Raw genomic sequence first — 17154 nt, 5'->3', positions numbered from 1 at the left:
ATGCCGACGATGATGGTTATTATAAAACAACTGGAAAGGAAAGGTATAGTATAGTGTAGTGGTATCATATATGCAGTCTGCTGAGCTCCATAATGCAGCCCCTGGTGGTGCCCCTTTTGCTGCACTAGAGCATCCCCATGCTCAGTGCCTGGGACATGCACTGTTAGCAGCACCTCTCTGACTGGACCAGATTTCTTAAACAGCAGCTCATCTATGATGGATGTGGAGAAGAAGAGTGCCATCCTTTTCCTGGCAACCTGTGTGTACTGTTACCCCTCTCCTCTTCCCCGTTTACTTGTATGGAGGCTGGTTTGTTGCTGACAAAACTGACCTGAATTAAAACCTAGTCTGGATGCAATATTGACATGCCAGTGAAGTCAGGGTTATAATATATGTTACATTGGCTGGCTAGTGTGGAGAAGCTGTAGTATTTTGCCTGTTTGGAATATTTGTGAGGGATTAACAGTGATTTTTTCACACTCTAGGTGTGTGTTGCTTTCTCACACGTGCATATCCGGCACATTATTTGTGCCCATTGCTAACTGTTCCCAATTATACCATGAGTAAAAACAACCACTTAAGGACATTTCTTGCTCAGAAGAAACTACTTACATAGCTATTAGGAGGGCTGTGCCACCTGTGCTACATTAGCCAGGCAGATGTGGTGAGGCGGCGGGGCAGAATGGGATCTGTAGGCCTGATCCAGCATGTGGACTGGGCCTGCACCAGGGGCCAGATGAGTTTGGCACCCCAAAATAGCATATATAGTGTTTGAAACTGTTCATATATTCTTTTAACATATTGGGGGGGTTTACGATAACTCTGACTTTATCAGGGGTTCTCCAACCTAGCATTTTTGTGAGTTTAACAACAGCAATAAGCACAGCAAAATGTTATCCCATATGATGTATTTGGGAATTCTAAAAGAGAAAACATCCTTTGGAAGGGAAGGTGAATGTTGGGGCTGACCAGCCTTAAATTTACATTTACAGCTTTTTAAACTTACATTTGCATGTGTTCCTTGAGCAATAACATTTGCTCCCCTGTGAAGCACTCTGTCATTTGTTCTTGATGTGCAGTGTTTGTGCTTTGGATGTATAGGTGCAGTAGTATGGTTATGAAAGCTTCTGTAGAAGATGATGATTCAGGATGGGAGCTCAGTATACCTGACAAGATGGAAAAAAGTAATACCAGCTGGATAGATATTACGCAGGATTTTGAAGAGGCTTGTAGAGGTGAGTTGTACTTTTTGCATTGCTGCAAGATGCCCAGAGAACTGGAATACTTTGCAAACGTGTTTTTCAAGTCTGTTTTCCAGCCTGGGGGATCTAATAGGGAAATGACCTCCAGTATGGTTTGGTCCCATTGATTATATTGGGGCTTTGCAGATTCAAGGTTCTGCCTATGCCAAGCTTCTTGTAGGATTGGGGCTATGAAACTAGCAGCCCCTTTTCAGAAGGTATATGTCCTCCATTGTATATGGCTGTATTTTCCCATATGCTTTCTCTGTGCCCATCTGGCTTTTCCATATGCTTTTCCTGTTGTCTTGAAACCATCTTGTGCTCTTCCACCCCACAAACGCTTATTAATGGGAAGCTTTGCATATTGAGGATGGACCTGTCTTCTGTTTTCAGGATGGACCTGTCTTCTGTTTTCTTAGAAGTGCCATTTTTGTTATTTATCTTTAACAGATATCAGAACAGTCAACTTCTAGGATGCAGCATTTTACCCAGTGTATTTCTACACCTGATAAAACTGAGTTTTTGGTGAGACTTAATACATTCAGGTCATAGAGAGGCAATGAATATCTGTAAGCAGATACTGTCTAGATCAGGGTGGGCAATTATTTCGGGCGGAGGGCCGCTTACTGAGTTTTGGCAAGCCATCGAGGGCCACATGACAGGCAGCCGGGGCAGATAAAAAATTTAGAAAATTAATATTTAGGGGCCCCGCGGGCTGGATAGAATGGCCTAGAGGGCTGTATCCAGCCCATAGGGCCGAATTTTGCCCACCCCTGGTCTAGATTGCTTCTCCTTAATGCTAATTTATCTTGATAGTAAAATTATAAACTGATTTATTTTAGCATTAAATAAAAAAAAATGCAATTTGCAATCTGTATGATGTAATTTGCCTCTACTGTCTGAGAATTCTCTTATAATTCTATGCTAGAGAAATTCTTTAAGTGTTTCTGTAAGAAAATTTTAAGTTACCTTCAGATTTTTGGTATGACAGAGAGGGGACAAGATAAAGTAGAGTAAGAGGACCTGGTCTTTAGCCTTTCAGTCTTATAAAGATGAAGCATCAAGACATTCTCCCACTGGGGTCATCTTATCGTATAGTATAAGGATTTTTGTAGGTGCTTTCCTTTATTGGATCAACTGCATAGCTGGGATAAAATTAGACAAGCTTTCAAATGCAAAGCATTCTTTCTCCTTATACTTGTAGTATAAGGTCTTTCAGACAGTCCAAAGAGCTGTTTTGCTTAAATAGCGTGAAAAGCTTTGAATAACTGTATTCAAAGTAATGATGTATCCTGTTCTGTTTCTTCTAGAATTGAAGCTGGGAGAACTGCTTCATGACAAGCTGTACGTATGGCATCAGGATACAATTTTTCAGAGAGGATTAGTGTATATGCATTATTGTTTAGTGACTTTAAAGTTAAGATGGTACCAACCATGTTAAAGAGATCTCTTATTTGGAACTTTAAATTAAGTAGTTCTCTGAATAAAGTACCTTCTAATGAACAACCATCCTGAGCATTTTTTTTGATACTGCAGTTCAAATATTGAGAATGGATAAATCATAGGAACAAGAAGTTTTCTCATGTTCTTATTTCTTCCTTAAAATATTTTTTTCTTATTGGTGCCTGGGCACAAAGACATCAGAAAGAATCCATCTGTAAACTTTTAATTAAAAACCATATTGATATCTTCCTTAAATGTCACTGCTAGATTTAGGATAAATCATTTTGTTTGTTTGTTTTACCTTGAATCCAAAATGTCATGGTCATTTTAGGATAAATAGTAAAGACTGTATAATATACCCAAGAGTGATTAAATCCTTGATTCTACAAAGCACTTAAAAGTACATGCTCACACCTTGCTGAAATTCTATACGCAAAGTAAAATTAAAATCACTTTTATAAAAGAAGCAGCATTTTTAACCATATGAGTACTTTTAACCTGCAGAAAAAGTATTTAAGAGTTATTAGTGCCAGGTAAATGAGCACAAGCTCATCATTAAAATATATGCTAGTTTTAAAATATCTTTGAACAAAAACGTTAAGTGTCAAATAATTAAAATGAATGGAATTTAAGGATATTATTAAAATCAGGTTTTTTAAGTTCCTGTGAAATATGAATGCTTTTGTGAATTGGGACTGTATATTACAGTGTTATTTTGTCTGGTTTCTGCTGTTTGAACACATGCAGTAGACTTCCTGAATAAGATAGATACCAAAGTTGAACCCTGGTTGGTCTCTCTGTAATTCACCTGCTTTCAGCTGACCATCGTCTTTTAAATTTTGATGAATTAACCTTTACCACAATAAGAGAACAGAAACTTCTTTTTTGTTGCCTGCGTTCTTTTAACACTATTTTAAAAAAACCTTGAATTTTGTGCAAGTCCTGTATTCTCTTGTTTGTCAGGTCGGAATGTAAACATTTTCTATGCTTATGAAATAGTCAAAATCAGTTAAGTTATCAGATTTATGTACTTCTAGGTCTCTAAGAGTATAATGTTCATATACATTTGCACGCACAGATTTAATAGTTGGATATTTGACTAATTTAAATAGCCTTTCTCTTAAAATAAAGGCCAAGACTTTCACATCTAAATTTAAGGTACCTCAAAGTGTCTGTGCTTGACTTGAGACTCCTTCAAATCCCTGAAAATCAGGCCCCTCATGAGGTTCTTCAAGTTGGGAACCTAAAAATACTAGTAACCCTTGAAAATATTACATGTTGTACACTGATAAATGAGACGTTCAAAGGACCTCATTAGCTGTTGGTGGGTGCATCTACATGAAATGCTTACTGCAGAGTTTCCTGATTAGCTCCACAGTAAAGCTTCACTGTCAACATGAGTGATGCTATTAGGCTGGAGTAAAATAATTAACTCCACCATTGGATAGGACTGCTCAACATCAGTATTATTCTATGGTTAAGTTATTTACTCCACTGCAAGACGTGTGGACAGTGACCAGGGCTGGCTGGGGCATAAGGGTTCTATAGCACAGGACTGCCTGCTGGCTAGCTCCACACTTGAGCACCCTCATGCCCCAGCCACCCGCTCTGCAGCACATGAGCCAGGCAGAAGCAGTCCTGGGTTGGCAAACTGACACCCCTGGGCCCGCTGCCAGTCAGGACTGCACTGCCCCAGCTCAACATGCTGCAGTCCCAGGTGCACATGCAAACGCTGCACCTAATAGACAAACTCCAGCGCAAACTGTATCAGAGTTTATTGCATAGCATTAACTTCATGTGTAGACATGCCCACCATGTTGTTCTTTTGTAGTCTTTGACATAGGTTTCTAAAGATAGTTTGTTGACACTTACTTTTGGTATAAATTAAATGACTGCAAACTCTGCTTTTTTTCTTTTATATTGCTATCCTTAGTTTTGGTCTTTTTGAAGCCATGTCTGCAATTGAAATGATGGATCCCAAGATGGATGCTGGTATGATTGGAAACCAAGTTAATCGAAAAGTTCTGAACTTTGAACAAGCGATCAAGGTTGGCATACTTTTCTTTATTTCTCCTTTGGTTAGATGTTAATTATAAAAACAAAAAATCATGATTTGATTAATTCATGGTTATGCATAACTTCTGAAATCAAGTAACACTCTCAGTGATTAAGGGATTTGAATTATGTTTGTCCTTTCTTTGGATCTTTTTTTTTTTTTTAAATATTATGCCTAAAAAATGTCAGTTTGATATTCTAAGATTTTAAAGCCTTCTGTTGTACTTACCTCATTTGTAAAGCACTTCAAGCTGTACATGTGAAAAGAACTATTATTTCTCCGTATAATAAGTGGAGTAAAGGTTATATGGTTTCTTCATGCTTCTCAAACATGCTTTGCTAAAACTTAGTAGCACTGGTTCCAGTACTGGTCCATGTATCATTAATGACCCAAACACCGTAGTGAGTGGTATACAGGTTGAACCAGGACCCTTTTGCTTACCCCTTTTTCCAGTTGAAGTTTGATTAAGTATGGTGGCCCATGAGATTTTTTTTTTTCAGGGTTGACAGTGGTTTGTTGGACCACAAGTTTGGATACCACTGGATTAGATCGCCGAGTCCCTCTCTCAATTAAAAGGATATTTCAAATCCTTATTCCCATTCAGTACATAGTCTTTCAGCCGAGACTATGAATTGACACTGATTTTCATAATATGGATTCTTATCTACTAGGAACTTGGCAAAAGCTAATTACCATTAAAGCCACTTAAGATGCTCACAGCAGGTAGGCATCTATTTTAAAGTTTGCAAATACCACAGGCCATTTGCCATTTCCCATTATTCCTAATGTGAAAGGTGCCACTGAAGTTATGTTGAGAGTGCAGCTAGTTCCTGTTTGTGTCTAGTTATGACTTCTACAGAACACTTACCTTGCCATTCACAACAGATTCAGTTAATCATTTGGCTGCTACCCAATTTGAGGACCATTAATAAAAGCCTTGGAATGGAGTATCAATTTCTTTTGCTTTTCTTTGCTAGTTATGTCTGCTGCTGAGCCATAAAACTGAGATTGTATCAGAATACAGTATGCAGCTGTATACTGTTGATACTGCACTGACGATGGTTGAGATAACCAGTAAGCTGAACTGTTCACTTCATGCATCAGTCAAATGTCGATTTGCCAGATGAGCCTGCTTTAAATGGCTTAGGCTGTAATAAAGTCCATAGAGCATTAATCTCATGATGGTGATTGTTAGCTACTGATACTCATTTACTTTGAACTGATGAATAGAGTTGAAAAAGTCCACATTCATTACTCACGATTAAAGAGGAAAAGAGTCCTCTCTAAAAACAATACCTTTCTGAGTCTTTCTATTGCAGATTTGAATGCTCTGGAAAAAATGATCACCTTGTTAGAAAGTGCCTTTTGGCCCTAACCTTGCAGTCAGGGGAGCTCAGTGAAGGTGTTTGCCTACAAAAAAAATGCATTGTAAGATTAGTCCTTATTTATTAATCTAGGGCCTGCTTCTGTTGGGCATCTTTTTAAATATGCATCTTTTTTAAGTGTTTAACTAGTTTTATAACTTTTTAAGCTGATTGATTATGCTGGAATAAAATTGCCAAGTTATTTTTGGATGTCTCTCCGTAGATATTTTTTGTGCTCATCCCCATAGTGTAAATATTTTCAGAATTCCTGCTGCATGGATTTTAGAATCAGGAAGTTGATCTATAAAACCAACTAAATAAAATTGTTCAAATTTATTAATTTTAAAAGTTAATAATAGTTAAAATAATTGTGTTATATATAATGCAAAGAAAGCTCCATGTATTGTTTGTATAGCATACTGTACTCTTATGTTCTGTTCTCTCTCTCTTTTCTATTTTAAAGGATGGCACCATTAAAATTAAAGATCTAACTTTACCTGAGCTGATAGGAATAATGGATACTTGTTTTTGTTGCTTGGTAAGAAAATACTACTGTTAATGTTAATTATTATTGCTTCCAAAATTGGAGTTTATGGGATTAAGAAGAAAATGTAGGCTTCTTTGGAGGGAAGAACTCTTAAGGAAGCTGATATACTGTTAATTATTTCTCCTCAGACTCCATCTTTAAATTTGCATTTGTTGTAAGTCATGAGTTAGAGTAGTTAATAATCACAGTTTTACAGTACTTCGTGGTCTACAAAGAGCCATTAATGAAGAAAAATATATTAGAATCTAACTGAGATAGTCTGGAGAAAGGATTGTAGAATTTCCAGTTTAATCTCCATTTGCTCAAATCCTGTGTGTTAAAATTGATTGGTTATTTCCTATATGCTTCACTTACCCTTACTTTTTTTTCATTACATAAAATATGTCTGCTTTATATTAATTTATCATGAACAATTAGAAAATATTCTAGGTCTCATTTGAAATAAGCATGTATATTCTTTGGGCTATATAAGAACATCTCAGGTAGAATATGTTGGTCCAGTTTTATAAATAAGAAGTTCTACCTGGTGGCTGGTACATGTACCTTTAATACATTTTATTTCATTTTGAATACTGAATTTTTTAAAGATATTGTATATGAGAGGGCAGGCTAAATTAGTGAAGTTTTCTCTCTTACTAACATCAATTTCATGCTATTAAAAAGCAGAAGATCATGGAAGAAATGTAAGGTTAGAGTTAAATAGTAGAACACTAATGATATATTCTAAATACAAATTTTGAGTGACTCCTGGTTTACACCTTGGAGAAAAACATGAAATATTTAAAAGCAGATCTAGTTATCTTGCATCTCCTTCTGCCCCAATGTTCAGAACTCTTAGCATGGCAGCATTATAGAGAAAATGCATTCAGCTCCTTAGTAAACTAGTATTTCATGCTATAGGGATCTTCTCTCATCAGACAATGAGAGAGGTTGATCTATGCCAGAAATTCTCATCCATGCCCCTCCCCCCTTGATTTTTCCTTCTTTTGAAAGATTGTCACAGTTATGGACCTCGCAGGGTAAGACTGAAAGGGAATGGGAATATAAAAACAAGGACATCTCTCAAAATTAAGTATCTAATGTTGATTGCTTTCTAGATAACATGGTTAGAAGGACATTCTTTGGCACAGACGGTGTTCACTTGCCTTTACATTCATAATCCAGACTTCATAGAAGACCCTGCCATGAAGGCTTTTGCTTTAGGAATCCTAAAAATCTGTGATATTGCTAGAGAAAAAGTGAACAAAGCAGCAGTTTTTGAAGAGGTATGTTTCAGAATTAACTATAATTACATGCAACGTACCATCTTTAATTATGGTGCTTAGCTGAAGCAAAATAAATCGTCTTGTAGAGAGGGTGATTACTATTTTGCTGGAAAGTATTCTCAGGGATTGGCTACTTCCTTGAGCGTACTGTCATCGGTCACCTATTTTTTCTTTAAAATACTGTTTTCTTGAATGGAGGTCTTATTTTATCTTTCTTTCATACAAATAAATCAATTTGCGATTAAATAAATAAGCAATTAAATACTTTAATTTAAAAAACAATGTCTAGCCAAATAGAAAAGTTGGGGTAAATCACTCAAGGAGCATTAATGTAAAAATGAATACACATTTTATTACTTGCTGCATGTTACCAGGTGTACTTGTTCACCAGATGTTTGTTACCTTTGAATTTTTTTAACTGACCAAAAGGCAGTAGTCTGAATGTGGCTCTCCTCCCTCCCCCCCCCACCTCCTTCCTCTCTTGAGTCTCCCTCTACTACTGAACTAAAGGTCAGAAGATCTTGGGCAAGTCATGTCACCTCTCAATGACTCCATTTTCCTATATGGAAATAGATTTTAAAATATTTCCCTTTATAAGGTGCTTTGAGATCTATGGATAGGTTGGATAGGAAATGCTGTATAACAGGGGTGTCAAACATACAGCCTGAGGGCTCGGGCCAGCACAAGATGGTGCTCTATATAGTCCACTGGGCTATTAGAGGTTGGGACACAGCCAGGGAGGAATAGCCTGCCATAGAATCTGGGGCTTTTGGGGCCTGGTGGATATGACAGTTGATGGCAGGAGGGCTGTCAAGCGTTGATACAGCCTAGGTTGCCCTCCAGCTGCTTTGCCTGTGGCCAGTGCTGCAGCCCTACCTCATTTGCTGGCCCCATCTCTGCATGCACCATGCTAGAGCTGCCGTTGCAGCCCAGTGCATGCAGTGGTGGGGATGGTGGTGGCAGCTTGCTCCATGGGGGCATTTGGGAATTGGAACTGTACAATGTGTGTCATCCAGATCTTTGCTGCCACCATGTGCCCTAGTTTGGAGCAGGAGTTGGTACCAGTGCTTCCTGGCCTAGGCTGGAACCACCCCATGCTCTGGGTGGAGTCCAGCCCCTAAGGAGCCCTGCAGGGTGGACCCAGGCCAGGGTAAAGGGGAGTTTGACACCCCTGCTGTATGAATTGCAATACTACTAAAAATTATGTTGTTTTTTAGGAATATGTACAGGAAATAGTAAACTACTCCCCTTGGTGCTGTTTTTGGTGATCACATATAAAACTGTAACTTCCACTGTGTATTGCATAGAAATTTAAAAATAACTTTAACTATCACTGTTGTATTTCATAAATATGTTGATTTAAAATCTTAATTTTTTTTCTTTTGTGTTAGGAAGATTTTCAATCAATGACTTACGGGTTTAAAATGGCTAACAGCGTGACAGATCTTCGAGTAACAGGTAAAACTTAGACCTTCTTCAAAGTAATTCATTAACTTTTTACATTTGCAGCCCAGTGATACATTTTTAAAATTGGATACATTTTTTAACCATTTTTTGGAAGAACATGAATTCCCAACACGTTACAATCAGAAATTTTGAGCGTGCAATTCTGGGAACAAGGCATAACATTCCTTAGAACCCAATCACACAATTGCCTTAATGTCTGCCAGCAGCCATAGAGACACTCAAAGGTTGAAGTCTTCAGATGCAGACCATTTTAAATCTACTCTATTGCATAGTTATGTTGTTCCTTTCCTTTCCTGTGTCCTTGTGGCAAGATATTTACCAGAATGTTGTGGATTCATTGGAATCTGACAGGGCTGCACTGTAAGCGCTTCTGCTACAGCCTCTAACCCTTGACTTTTAGGCCTCCAGCCACTCCTCCCCAGCACTTGCACAGAGCTGTGGCATAATTATTTTTTTTCTATATCACAAACCTGTAAATATGCATTATTCCCAATCTTTTCATTATCTAACAGACAGGCTATCTAGCTTTAGGTCTACTTCATAAAAAGCTCATAATCTCACATAGTAGATATGTATCTTTTCCATTTTGCAGTTTGTATTTCTGTAGTACCATTTGCTTTCAATGAATTTTCTATAATGTGATCCAGAAATAAAAGATTTGGATGGAGAGAGGGGATAGCTGGAGAGAGGGCTCCTCTTAATAGCTTGAGGTAGAAAATAAGTAAGTACAGATTTATCAATGTTTTATTAGCCAGAGATCAGTACAAAGGCTGAAGCACTCTCCCCATCTCCATAGCTAAGGATAGACTTCTCATCAGAAAGCTGACAGTGCTTCTCACTATCTTTTGTGTTGGTCTTTGACTAATAAGTGTGTACCTGTTATGGATTTAAACGTCCACTCTCCCTGTATGTTGTGTATTTGTCTCTGAATTTTATAGGAATCATTTACCATCTTTAAAACATACAAATCTTTTCTAGGTATGCTAAAAGATGTTGAAGATGACATGCAAAGAAGAGTCAAGGTAGTGTTCTTTTTAGATAAACTATGTAAAAACAGTACTAATGTTTAGGAAATATAACTCTTCTTTCAGTTAGTAACATGCTCTGGAGCAAGACTGGATTTTTTTAAAGGCTGTCTTTACTGTGATTAACCATGTTACTGTATTTACTTGAATATAAGATGAGGTTGTTTTCCCCAATCAATGGGGGGGGGGGAGTCCCTTTTATTCATTAGTCTACAAGAAACCCTCATTAAATACACTGTCAGTCACTAAACTTCTGCCAAAAGCAGTGTGCACACAGTAATGGAAACCAACTATTAAGTTGATTTAAATGCAACCAGCACTGAGCCTGACAATAAAACAAATGGCCTAAATGGGACACGCATGCTGCTGGGAATTTACAATGATTGGTTAGTGCAGCCCATCTGAATAAGACCTATGATGGTGCAAATTGCTCTCAGTCCCTCTCAGCGCCAATTCTTTTTCAAGTCATGATGAGCCACTACACTGAATTCACTTCCACAGTTGAGCTACACCTTTCTTTCCCATTTCCAGTGATTCCTGTCTCTTCACCATCCTTAAATGCCTGGCAAACATCCCCAAATGGGGCCTCAAACAGTGTACCAGAATCGCTCCATCACCACCACCCCTCGCCCTCTCCCTCCATTGCATATGGTTAGCAGGGCCCCACCCTCCATGAGGTGGAGCCTGTACCTCATCTGCATATATATTTTTGGAGGATCTCAGGACTTGAGACAAGAACACCTGGTTCCAGTCGTGAGTGGGGGGCTAATTAGCATATGGATCGGGTATACTGAGCAGTGCTCAGGTGTGGAGTCACCATGGCTTGAAATGCTTTAGTCTCTGCTAGAGCCCAGCCTAATGAACTATATAGTAAATCATGAACTTTTTGGCTTTGAACTAATGTCATGCATAGTTTGTACTGTATACAAGTAGGTACAGAAATGCTATGTAAAAGTGTTTTTATGGAGTACCTATGCTAAAACTTTGCAGCAGTTTCAAAAAAGATAAACTACATCAATTCTGGATGATTTAAGTCTATAGGTACCTATTGTAATTTACCTATATACAAGTTACTACAGCTGTGTTTATTTCTAGGTCATTTAAATTTTCTTCTCATTTCCATGTACTTAGAGAGCAGGGTCTGACAGTAAGGAAGGGGGGAAGGGACTGCGGGAGAAAGAAGTTGGCAAGGGCAAGGGAACTATTTGTCCCTCCAGATTTATTTTCCCTGCTGTAGCAGTGGGAGGGGGACAAATTCGAGATGAACCTCCAATAATTAGATTTTATATCTAGAAAAGTATAACATTTATTCATTTTCCATATATAGAATCTAGTTATTGGGTGGGTCATCTTTTATTTGAGTAAATGTGGTATTAATTCAGAAAAGATGTATAGTTCTTAGAAGGAATAGATGAGATAAAAAGGGGTCAGAGGGAAGGTCTGGAGGCACTAGACTGGGATTAATTAAATCTGGTTTTAATTCCTGGTTTAGATATAAACTTACTTTAAGCAAATCACTCATTCTTATATATCTGTAAAAGGGGAGGCACTTCCCTGCTTCATAAGATGGGGTTGTTGGAGAAGAATTGGTTAGTGGGTAGTTCAAGTGCCTTTGCAAACAGGTATCGTTTTTAACAATATCTAATTTCAGAAATAGTTTATCAAAATTTTAAGATTTTGCTTCTCTCCTTTTTCTAAACGGCTTTCCTTTTGAAATTTATTAGTATGTTCTAACTCCTTCACTTCTAGAGTACTCGAAGTCGACAAGGAGAAGAAAGAGATCCAGAAGTTGAACTTGAAGTAATGGACCTTTTACAATTGTTTATTTTGTAAAACTTACAAGTAGTTCATTGTACCTAGATGAATCCTTCTAATACCTAATTTCTAGGATGCACCTTACAATTGGAAAACATTATTTAATATGATCTTCAAACAAATAGAAGAGGATTTACTTTGCTGCAGTAGTTGTGCAGTTATTACATTCATCACAGTTCTTTTAAGTTTAGATAGCACTCACCTAAGAGGTTGCTAGACGATAACTTCCTTGTCTTGCACAAATGATCTATTTATTTTCTGTCCTGTATTGAAACGAAATTGAGGTTCATGGTCCCATAAAATCAGCAGTTAAGTCTGTTTGCAAATTTAGGTAGCTGACTTTCCCTCAGAACCAAATCCATACTCTATACTGGAAGTAGCAGAGTTTTGCAATAGTTTATAAAAGCTTGGTTCTGACAACATTTGGTATTTGTTTTTCTTGAATACTTTCATGATACTTATTAATTTTTAGAACTTTTTATTTTGTTGTAGCATCAGCAGTGCTTAGCAGTATTCAGCCGAGTGAAGTTTACCCGAGTGTTGTTGACTGTTCTCATAGCATTTACGAAAAAAGAGGTACAAATACTTTATATTTCTGCCCTTACTCTGTGACCTTATGCAATGTCTTTTTTTGATTTCCTAAGGCAAAACTGTTGTCCTGGAGACTTCTACTTCAGTAGTTCACCATCAACTTAAACACATGGGTGAGCCCTCAAAAGTAGCGGCCCTTTCTTCTCTTAGCACCAATATGTTGCTACCTTTAGTTCTTAAGAAATTAGAAGGATGGCCTGTACCTGACTTCATTAGGGATTTATGTAGAAATATGGTATCATTTATGTAATGTCAAAGAAGAAATTACTAGGGAGTTTGAAGTAGATGGAACTTGAAACCTGGCTTCCCTGAGGTTAAGAGCTCTGGGCTGTCGTTAATTGATGGCCAACAGTTTTGTTTTTTCCCCCGAAGGGAAATTATCATGGTTTTTGCCTCTTTATGATTCTGATCTTTTATCAGGCCTTTGATAGTTGGAAGAGGAAGATGTAAAGGCTATGAACAATCCTCCAAATCTTTTGAGTTAGAAAACTGTGGGGCTTCTTTCGGAGTTTGGGGGAAAATGACACCTTACAGGTAGAATCATAGTGGCCTAGATGAGGCCCTGAATTGTTTCCATTTCCCCTGCAGATTTGTAGTTCTTTAATACACTGGTTTGGTAACTGGCTTTTGCATATTACATTGGTATTGATGTGTACTTACTTGGAGGAAATGCATCATGAACAGTGTAAAAGGATGTTGCGTTAAATGAAAGTCAGTATTTTAATTAAAATTAATCATGAAGAGAGCACTTAGAAGGAAATGCTACTAGTATAAATAGTTTTAGGTCTTACGTCAGAGCTGTAAGGTAAGTGAACATGAATCTCTTTAACAACCAAACCTACCTCAGGACTACTGAAGGTGGGGGATGCTCGCAGTTCTACATCTTTTATATTCACCTACGCAGTCAAAATTTTCTTATTGTATCATTGTAAGTTGTTTTTTGTTTTGTTTTGGGGGGGAGGGAGGGGTTAGTTAAGACTGATGGATTTGGATACATAAAGATTTGGTATTTTCTAGTGGGGGACAGTAGTTTTTTAGAATACTTTTTTTGGATTGTAGCTCTTAATCTAACAGCATTTAAAGAGAAGTTAAAAACATAATCTGTAAAGTGTATTATCGGTGTATTATCGGTGAAGTGTCACTGATACTATTAAGGATTATATAGTGAAAAAATATTTTTTATGTTATATTTTTCAGACAAGTGCAGTTGCAGAAGCCCAGAAACTAATGACTCAGGCAGCTGACCTGCTTTCTGCCATCCATAATTCATTACATCATGGTATACAGGCTCAGAATGACACAACCAAAGGAGGTAAAAAAAAAAAAAAAAAAAAAAAGTGAAAGTTTTCTCCGGTCTAGAATGTGTTCCTTTGGGAAATGTTTAGTCCCTAAACCGCTTAAAAGGCTGGTCATGTACTTTAAACATTTAGTGTTGCCTCTCTGTGTAGCTGTCATATTAGTCTGAATAGTTTTATCTTGATTTTTATTTTTGGAAAACTTACTATTCTTGAAAGCTATGCCATCATTGGTTAGAATCAGACATGCTGCATGATCTAAAAGCTGGGTTGACTGCTTACAGGGCTCTGTAAGTGCTGAAATAATTTCAGGCAATGGATAGACATAACTTCTGTTGGGGTCTTTAGAGAAGGCCACCTGTATCTTTCTCAGAACGATGGGTGGATATAAGGCAGTTTCTGTAAAGTGACTGGCTAAATACTTGGAAAAATGTTTGATGCTGTTGGATTTGTTGCACTCCTTTGGGGTGTCACGTGTAAAGAATATAGGTGTTGTTTACAATTTTTAATAATTACATTTAATTGTTAAAATGTTGCCATTTTAAAAAGTAGTACAGTATTTTTATGCCTTTTTCATAGTTTGGCTTAATTTGGTGCTTCAAATACAAATTTAAGTCATAGTTGTCAATAGATAGAAGGAGAAGAAAATTAAGAAGAAATAGGTTCAACATTTCACTAAACAAAAATCTTTGCTATTCCTTATAGGAAAAACAAATTTTATTTAAGTTTACATATACATTCTTTTTTGACCTGCACAATATATGAGATACCTTTTTGGCAAGTTGCTTAGTTTACTCAGAAGCTTAACTATTTTCAGAAAATCCAACTTGGATAATTTTCTTTTGTGGTCTTTCTGTTTGTTTGTTCTGTTTTCTTTTTAAAGATCATCCTATTATGATGGGTTTTGAACCCCTTGTTAACCAGAGGTTGCTCCCTCCAACTTTCCCTCGATATGCAAAAATAATTAAAAGGGATGAAATGGTCAACTATTTTTCTAAACTTATAGACCGAATAAAAACTGTATGTGAAGTAGTCAACTTAACTAATTTGCACTGTATTCTGGTAAGTACAAACAACATTTGTATTAAAAAATGACAGAGTACATTCTAGTTAAATGTGGCTCTTAAAAATAATTATTTAATGTATGAGATGTATAGTTTATTGGGAACAATGTAAGTCATATATATAAACTTTGTTTCATCTTACCGTCTTTGCTCCCCTCTGCATGAGCAGGTACAGGCGTGATTGGATCTAATGTGTGATCCATGCAATTGCAACTCCTACCATGCCATACATGCACACACATTAGAACCAATCACGCCTTATTGCCGGTGTAGGGGGAGCTTGGTCCTGGGTTCCCCCTGCATCTGCAAGAGGCAGGCACCCACAGCTGTGAGCCCCCTTTGATGTGGCTGAAACCCCACAGCTACAGAGGCCACGTGCAGCCAGGACCAAGAGTTCTCACAGCCTACAGGCCTCTGGGTCCCAGCTGTGTATCACGTGAGCTGAGGAACCTGTGAGCTGTGAGGTCTCCTGAGTCCTGGCTCCAGATGAGGCACAGCTGGGAGCCAGAGCCCCATCAGCTGTGAGACTTGGTCCTAGCTACAGGAAAGATACAGCCAGAACCAAGAGCTCTGTGTAAGCCCACGGTGGGTCTCGTGCACCTCCAAGTCTTAGGGATCAGACAGCCACAATCCCCAGAGCTCGGAGGTTGCACCCCTGTGGCTGGGGGCCCTGTCAGCTGATGGAGTTCACAGCTGCAGGGGATACCCTTCTATACATGAAAATTAAATTTGATAGCAACCAGCTATTAAGTTAGTACACATTTTTAATGTCTAATTTTATAGCTGGTTGGAGTTTTTTATCATGTGATAGCTACTGTGTGCATGTGGCTGGTCTCGGGGTAATTGCACAATTAGTCACTTAATTGCACACTACTTGTAATGCATAGAGGAAACCTTTGTTTATAATTAGGGGTCTACCAAACTCGAGGAGGCGGCCGCCTGATTTTGCGAGGAGATTCCGAGGCCAGCTGCCATTTTTTGTGGGGTGAGCGCAGCTGGACCCACCCCCCATGCCTCTGACTGAGGGGCCTCATCACTCCCTGCAGTTTGCCACATGGCCCAAAACCGTAACTTAATTACCCTAATTAATCCACGTGTTATTAAGCATGGGTTAATGGTTTCCCAGGGCTTATTCAGGGTAATTAAGTCACAGTTTCAGGCTATCCCCAAATGGCAGCTCAGTGCAAAAAAAAAAGGAAAAAGAAAAAAAAAACTTTACCGGCAAGCAGAGACGCCCTGCAGTCTTGGAGCACGTGGGGAGGACGGGGACTCTCAGACTGCCTACAAGCATTTGCTGTGGTGAACTCAGTGAAGTTATGAGGGGCTGGCAGTTCACAGGTCATGCCTGACTGGCTGCCTTCCTCCCCTTTCCTCCCTCCCCAGGTAGTGACAGCCTCTTGCCCTGTGACAGGTTTTATTCAATGATGTGCTGCAGGTTCACCATAGTGAACACTCTGTATGTGGTCTGTGGCACTGGAGCAGGGCTGCTTGCCCCGCTTGCTGCAGAAACAGCCCCGCCCCACCCATTTTTTTTTTTTTTTTTTTTTTTTTTTTTTTTTTTTTTTTTTTGCAGTGAGCCCACTGAAAGTGTGGAGCCTACCCTTTTTCACAGAGCCTGCCCGAAATCGCGGTTTCTGCGAAAATTGTACAATCGCGATTTCGGTAGGTCCCTATTTATAGAATCCTCTTTGAAGTTTGAAATTGCACCTCTTCCCTGCTACTTAGCGTTGTTCCTTTGGGCAAACAGATTCAGATTTGTTTTTTCTCACTTCCATCATCCTGCCTTCCGTGACTTGATAGAATCATAATTGCATGTGGAATGATGAAGTACAGTAGGATTAAATTATAACTCGTGTTCTTCTTATTAAATGGGGAGCTGCATCTACAGAATATAGTCCTTCCAATGTTGAAGAAAATACTAATTTTTCTTTTATTTTTTCCTGACTTGTAGGAATGAACATTCCTCCACACAATATTATGG

The 17154-nt window shown here is 38.3% G+C and overlaps 1 protein-coding gene across 3 annotated transcripts in view; it reads left to right on the top strand.

The window, feature by feature from the left end:
- Nucleotides 1–17154, top strand: part of NAA35 (N(alpha)-acetyltransferase 35, NatC auxiliary subunit) — a 37111-nt gene that overhangs the window by 1400 nt on the left and 18557 nt on the right. Inside the window, exons 1-12 of one of the 3 annotated variants that reach the window (XM_025197667.1) lie at nt 1101–1235; nt 1692–1766; nt 2552–2585; nt 4618–4732; nt 6568–6642; nt 7749–7916; nt 9308–9374; nt 10362–10405; nt 12158–12208; nt 12716–12799; nt 14012–14126; nt 14993–15171. In XM_025197667.1, coding sequence (XP_025053452.1) covers nt 4637–4732; nt 6568–6642; nt 7749–7916; nt 9308–9374; nt 10362–10405; nt 12158–12208; nt 12716–12799; nt 14012–14126; nt 14993–15171 — 879 coding nt within the window. In that variant the 5' untranslated portion in view covers nt 1101–1235; nt 1692–1766; nt 2552–2585; nt 4618–4636. Of the gene's footprint in view, nt 1–1100; nt 1236–1691; nt 1767–2551; nt 2586–4617; nt 4733–6567; nt 6643–7748; nt 7917–9307; nt 9375–10361; nt 10406–12157; nt 12209–12715; nt 12800–14011; nt 14127–14992; nt 15172–17154 lie in introns of those variants that run through there. The other 2 variants (XM_006018460.3, XM_025197668.1) reach the window with 2 other exon arrangements.

Source organism: Alligator sinensis, unplaced genomic scaffold (assembly GCF_000455745.1).
Source record: "Alligator sinensis unplaced genomic scaffold, ASM45574v1 scaffold240_1, whole genome shotgun sequence".
Lineage (NCBI taxonomy): Eukaryota > Metazoa > Chordata > Crocodylia > Alligatoridae > Alligator > Alligator sinensis.
Note: the sequence above shows the minus strand (reverse complement) of the source record. Positions and strands in the feature narration are given on the sequence as shown.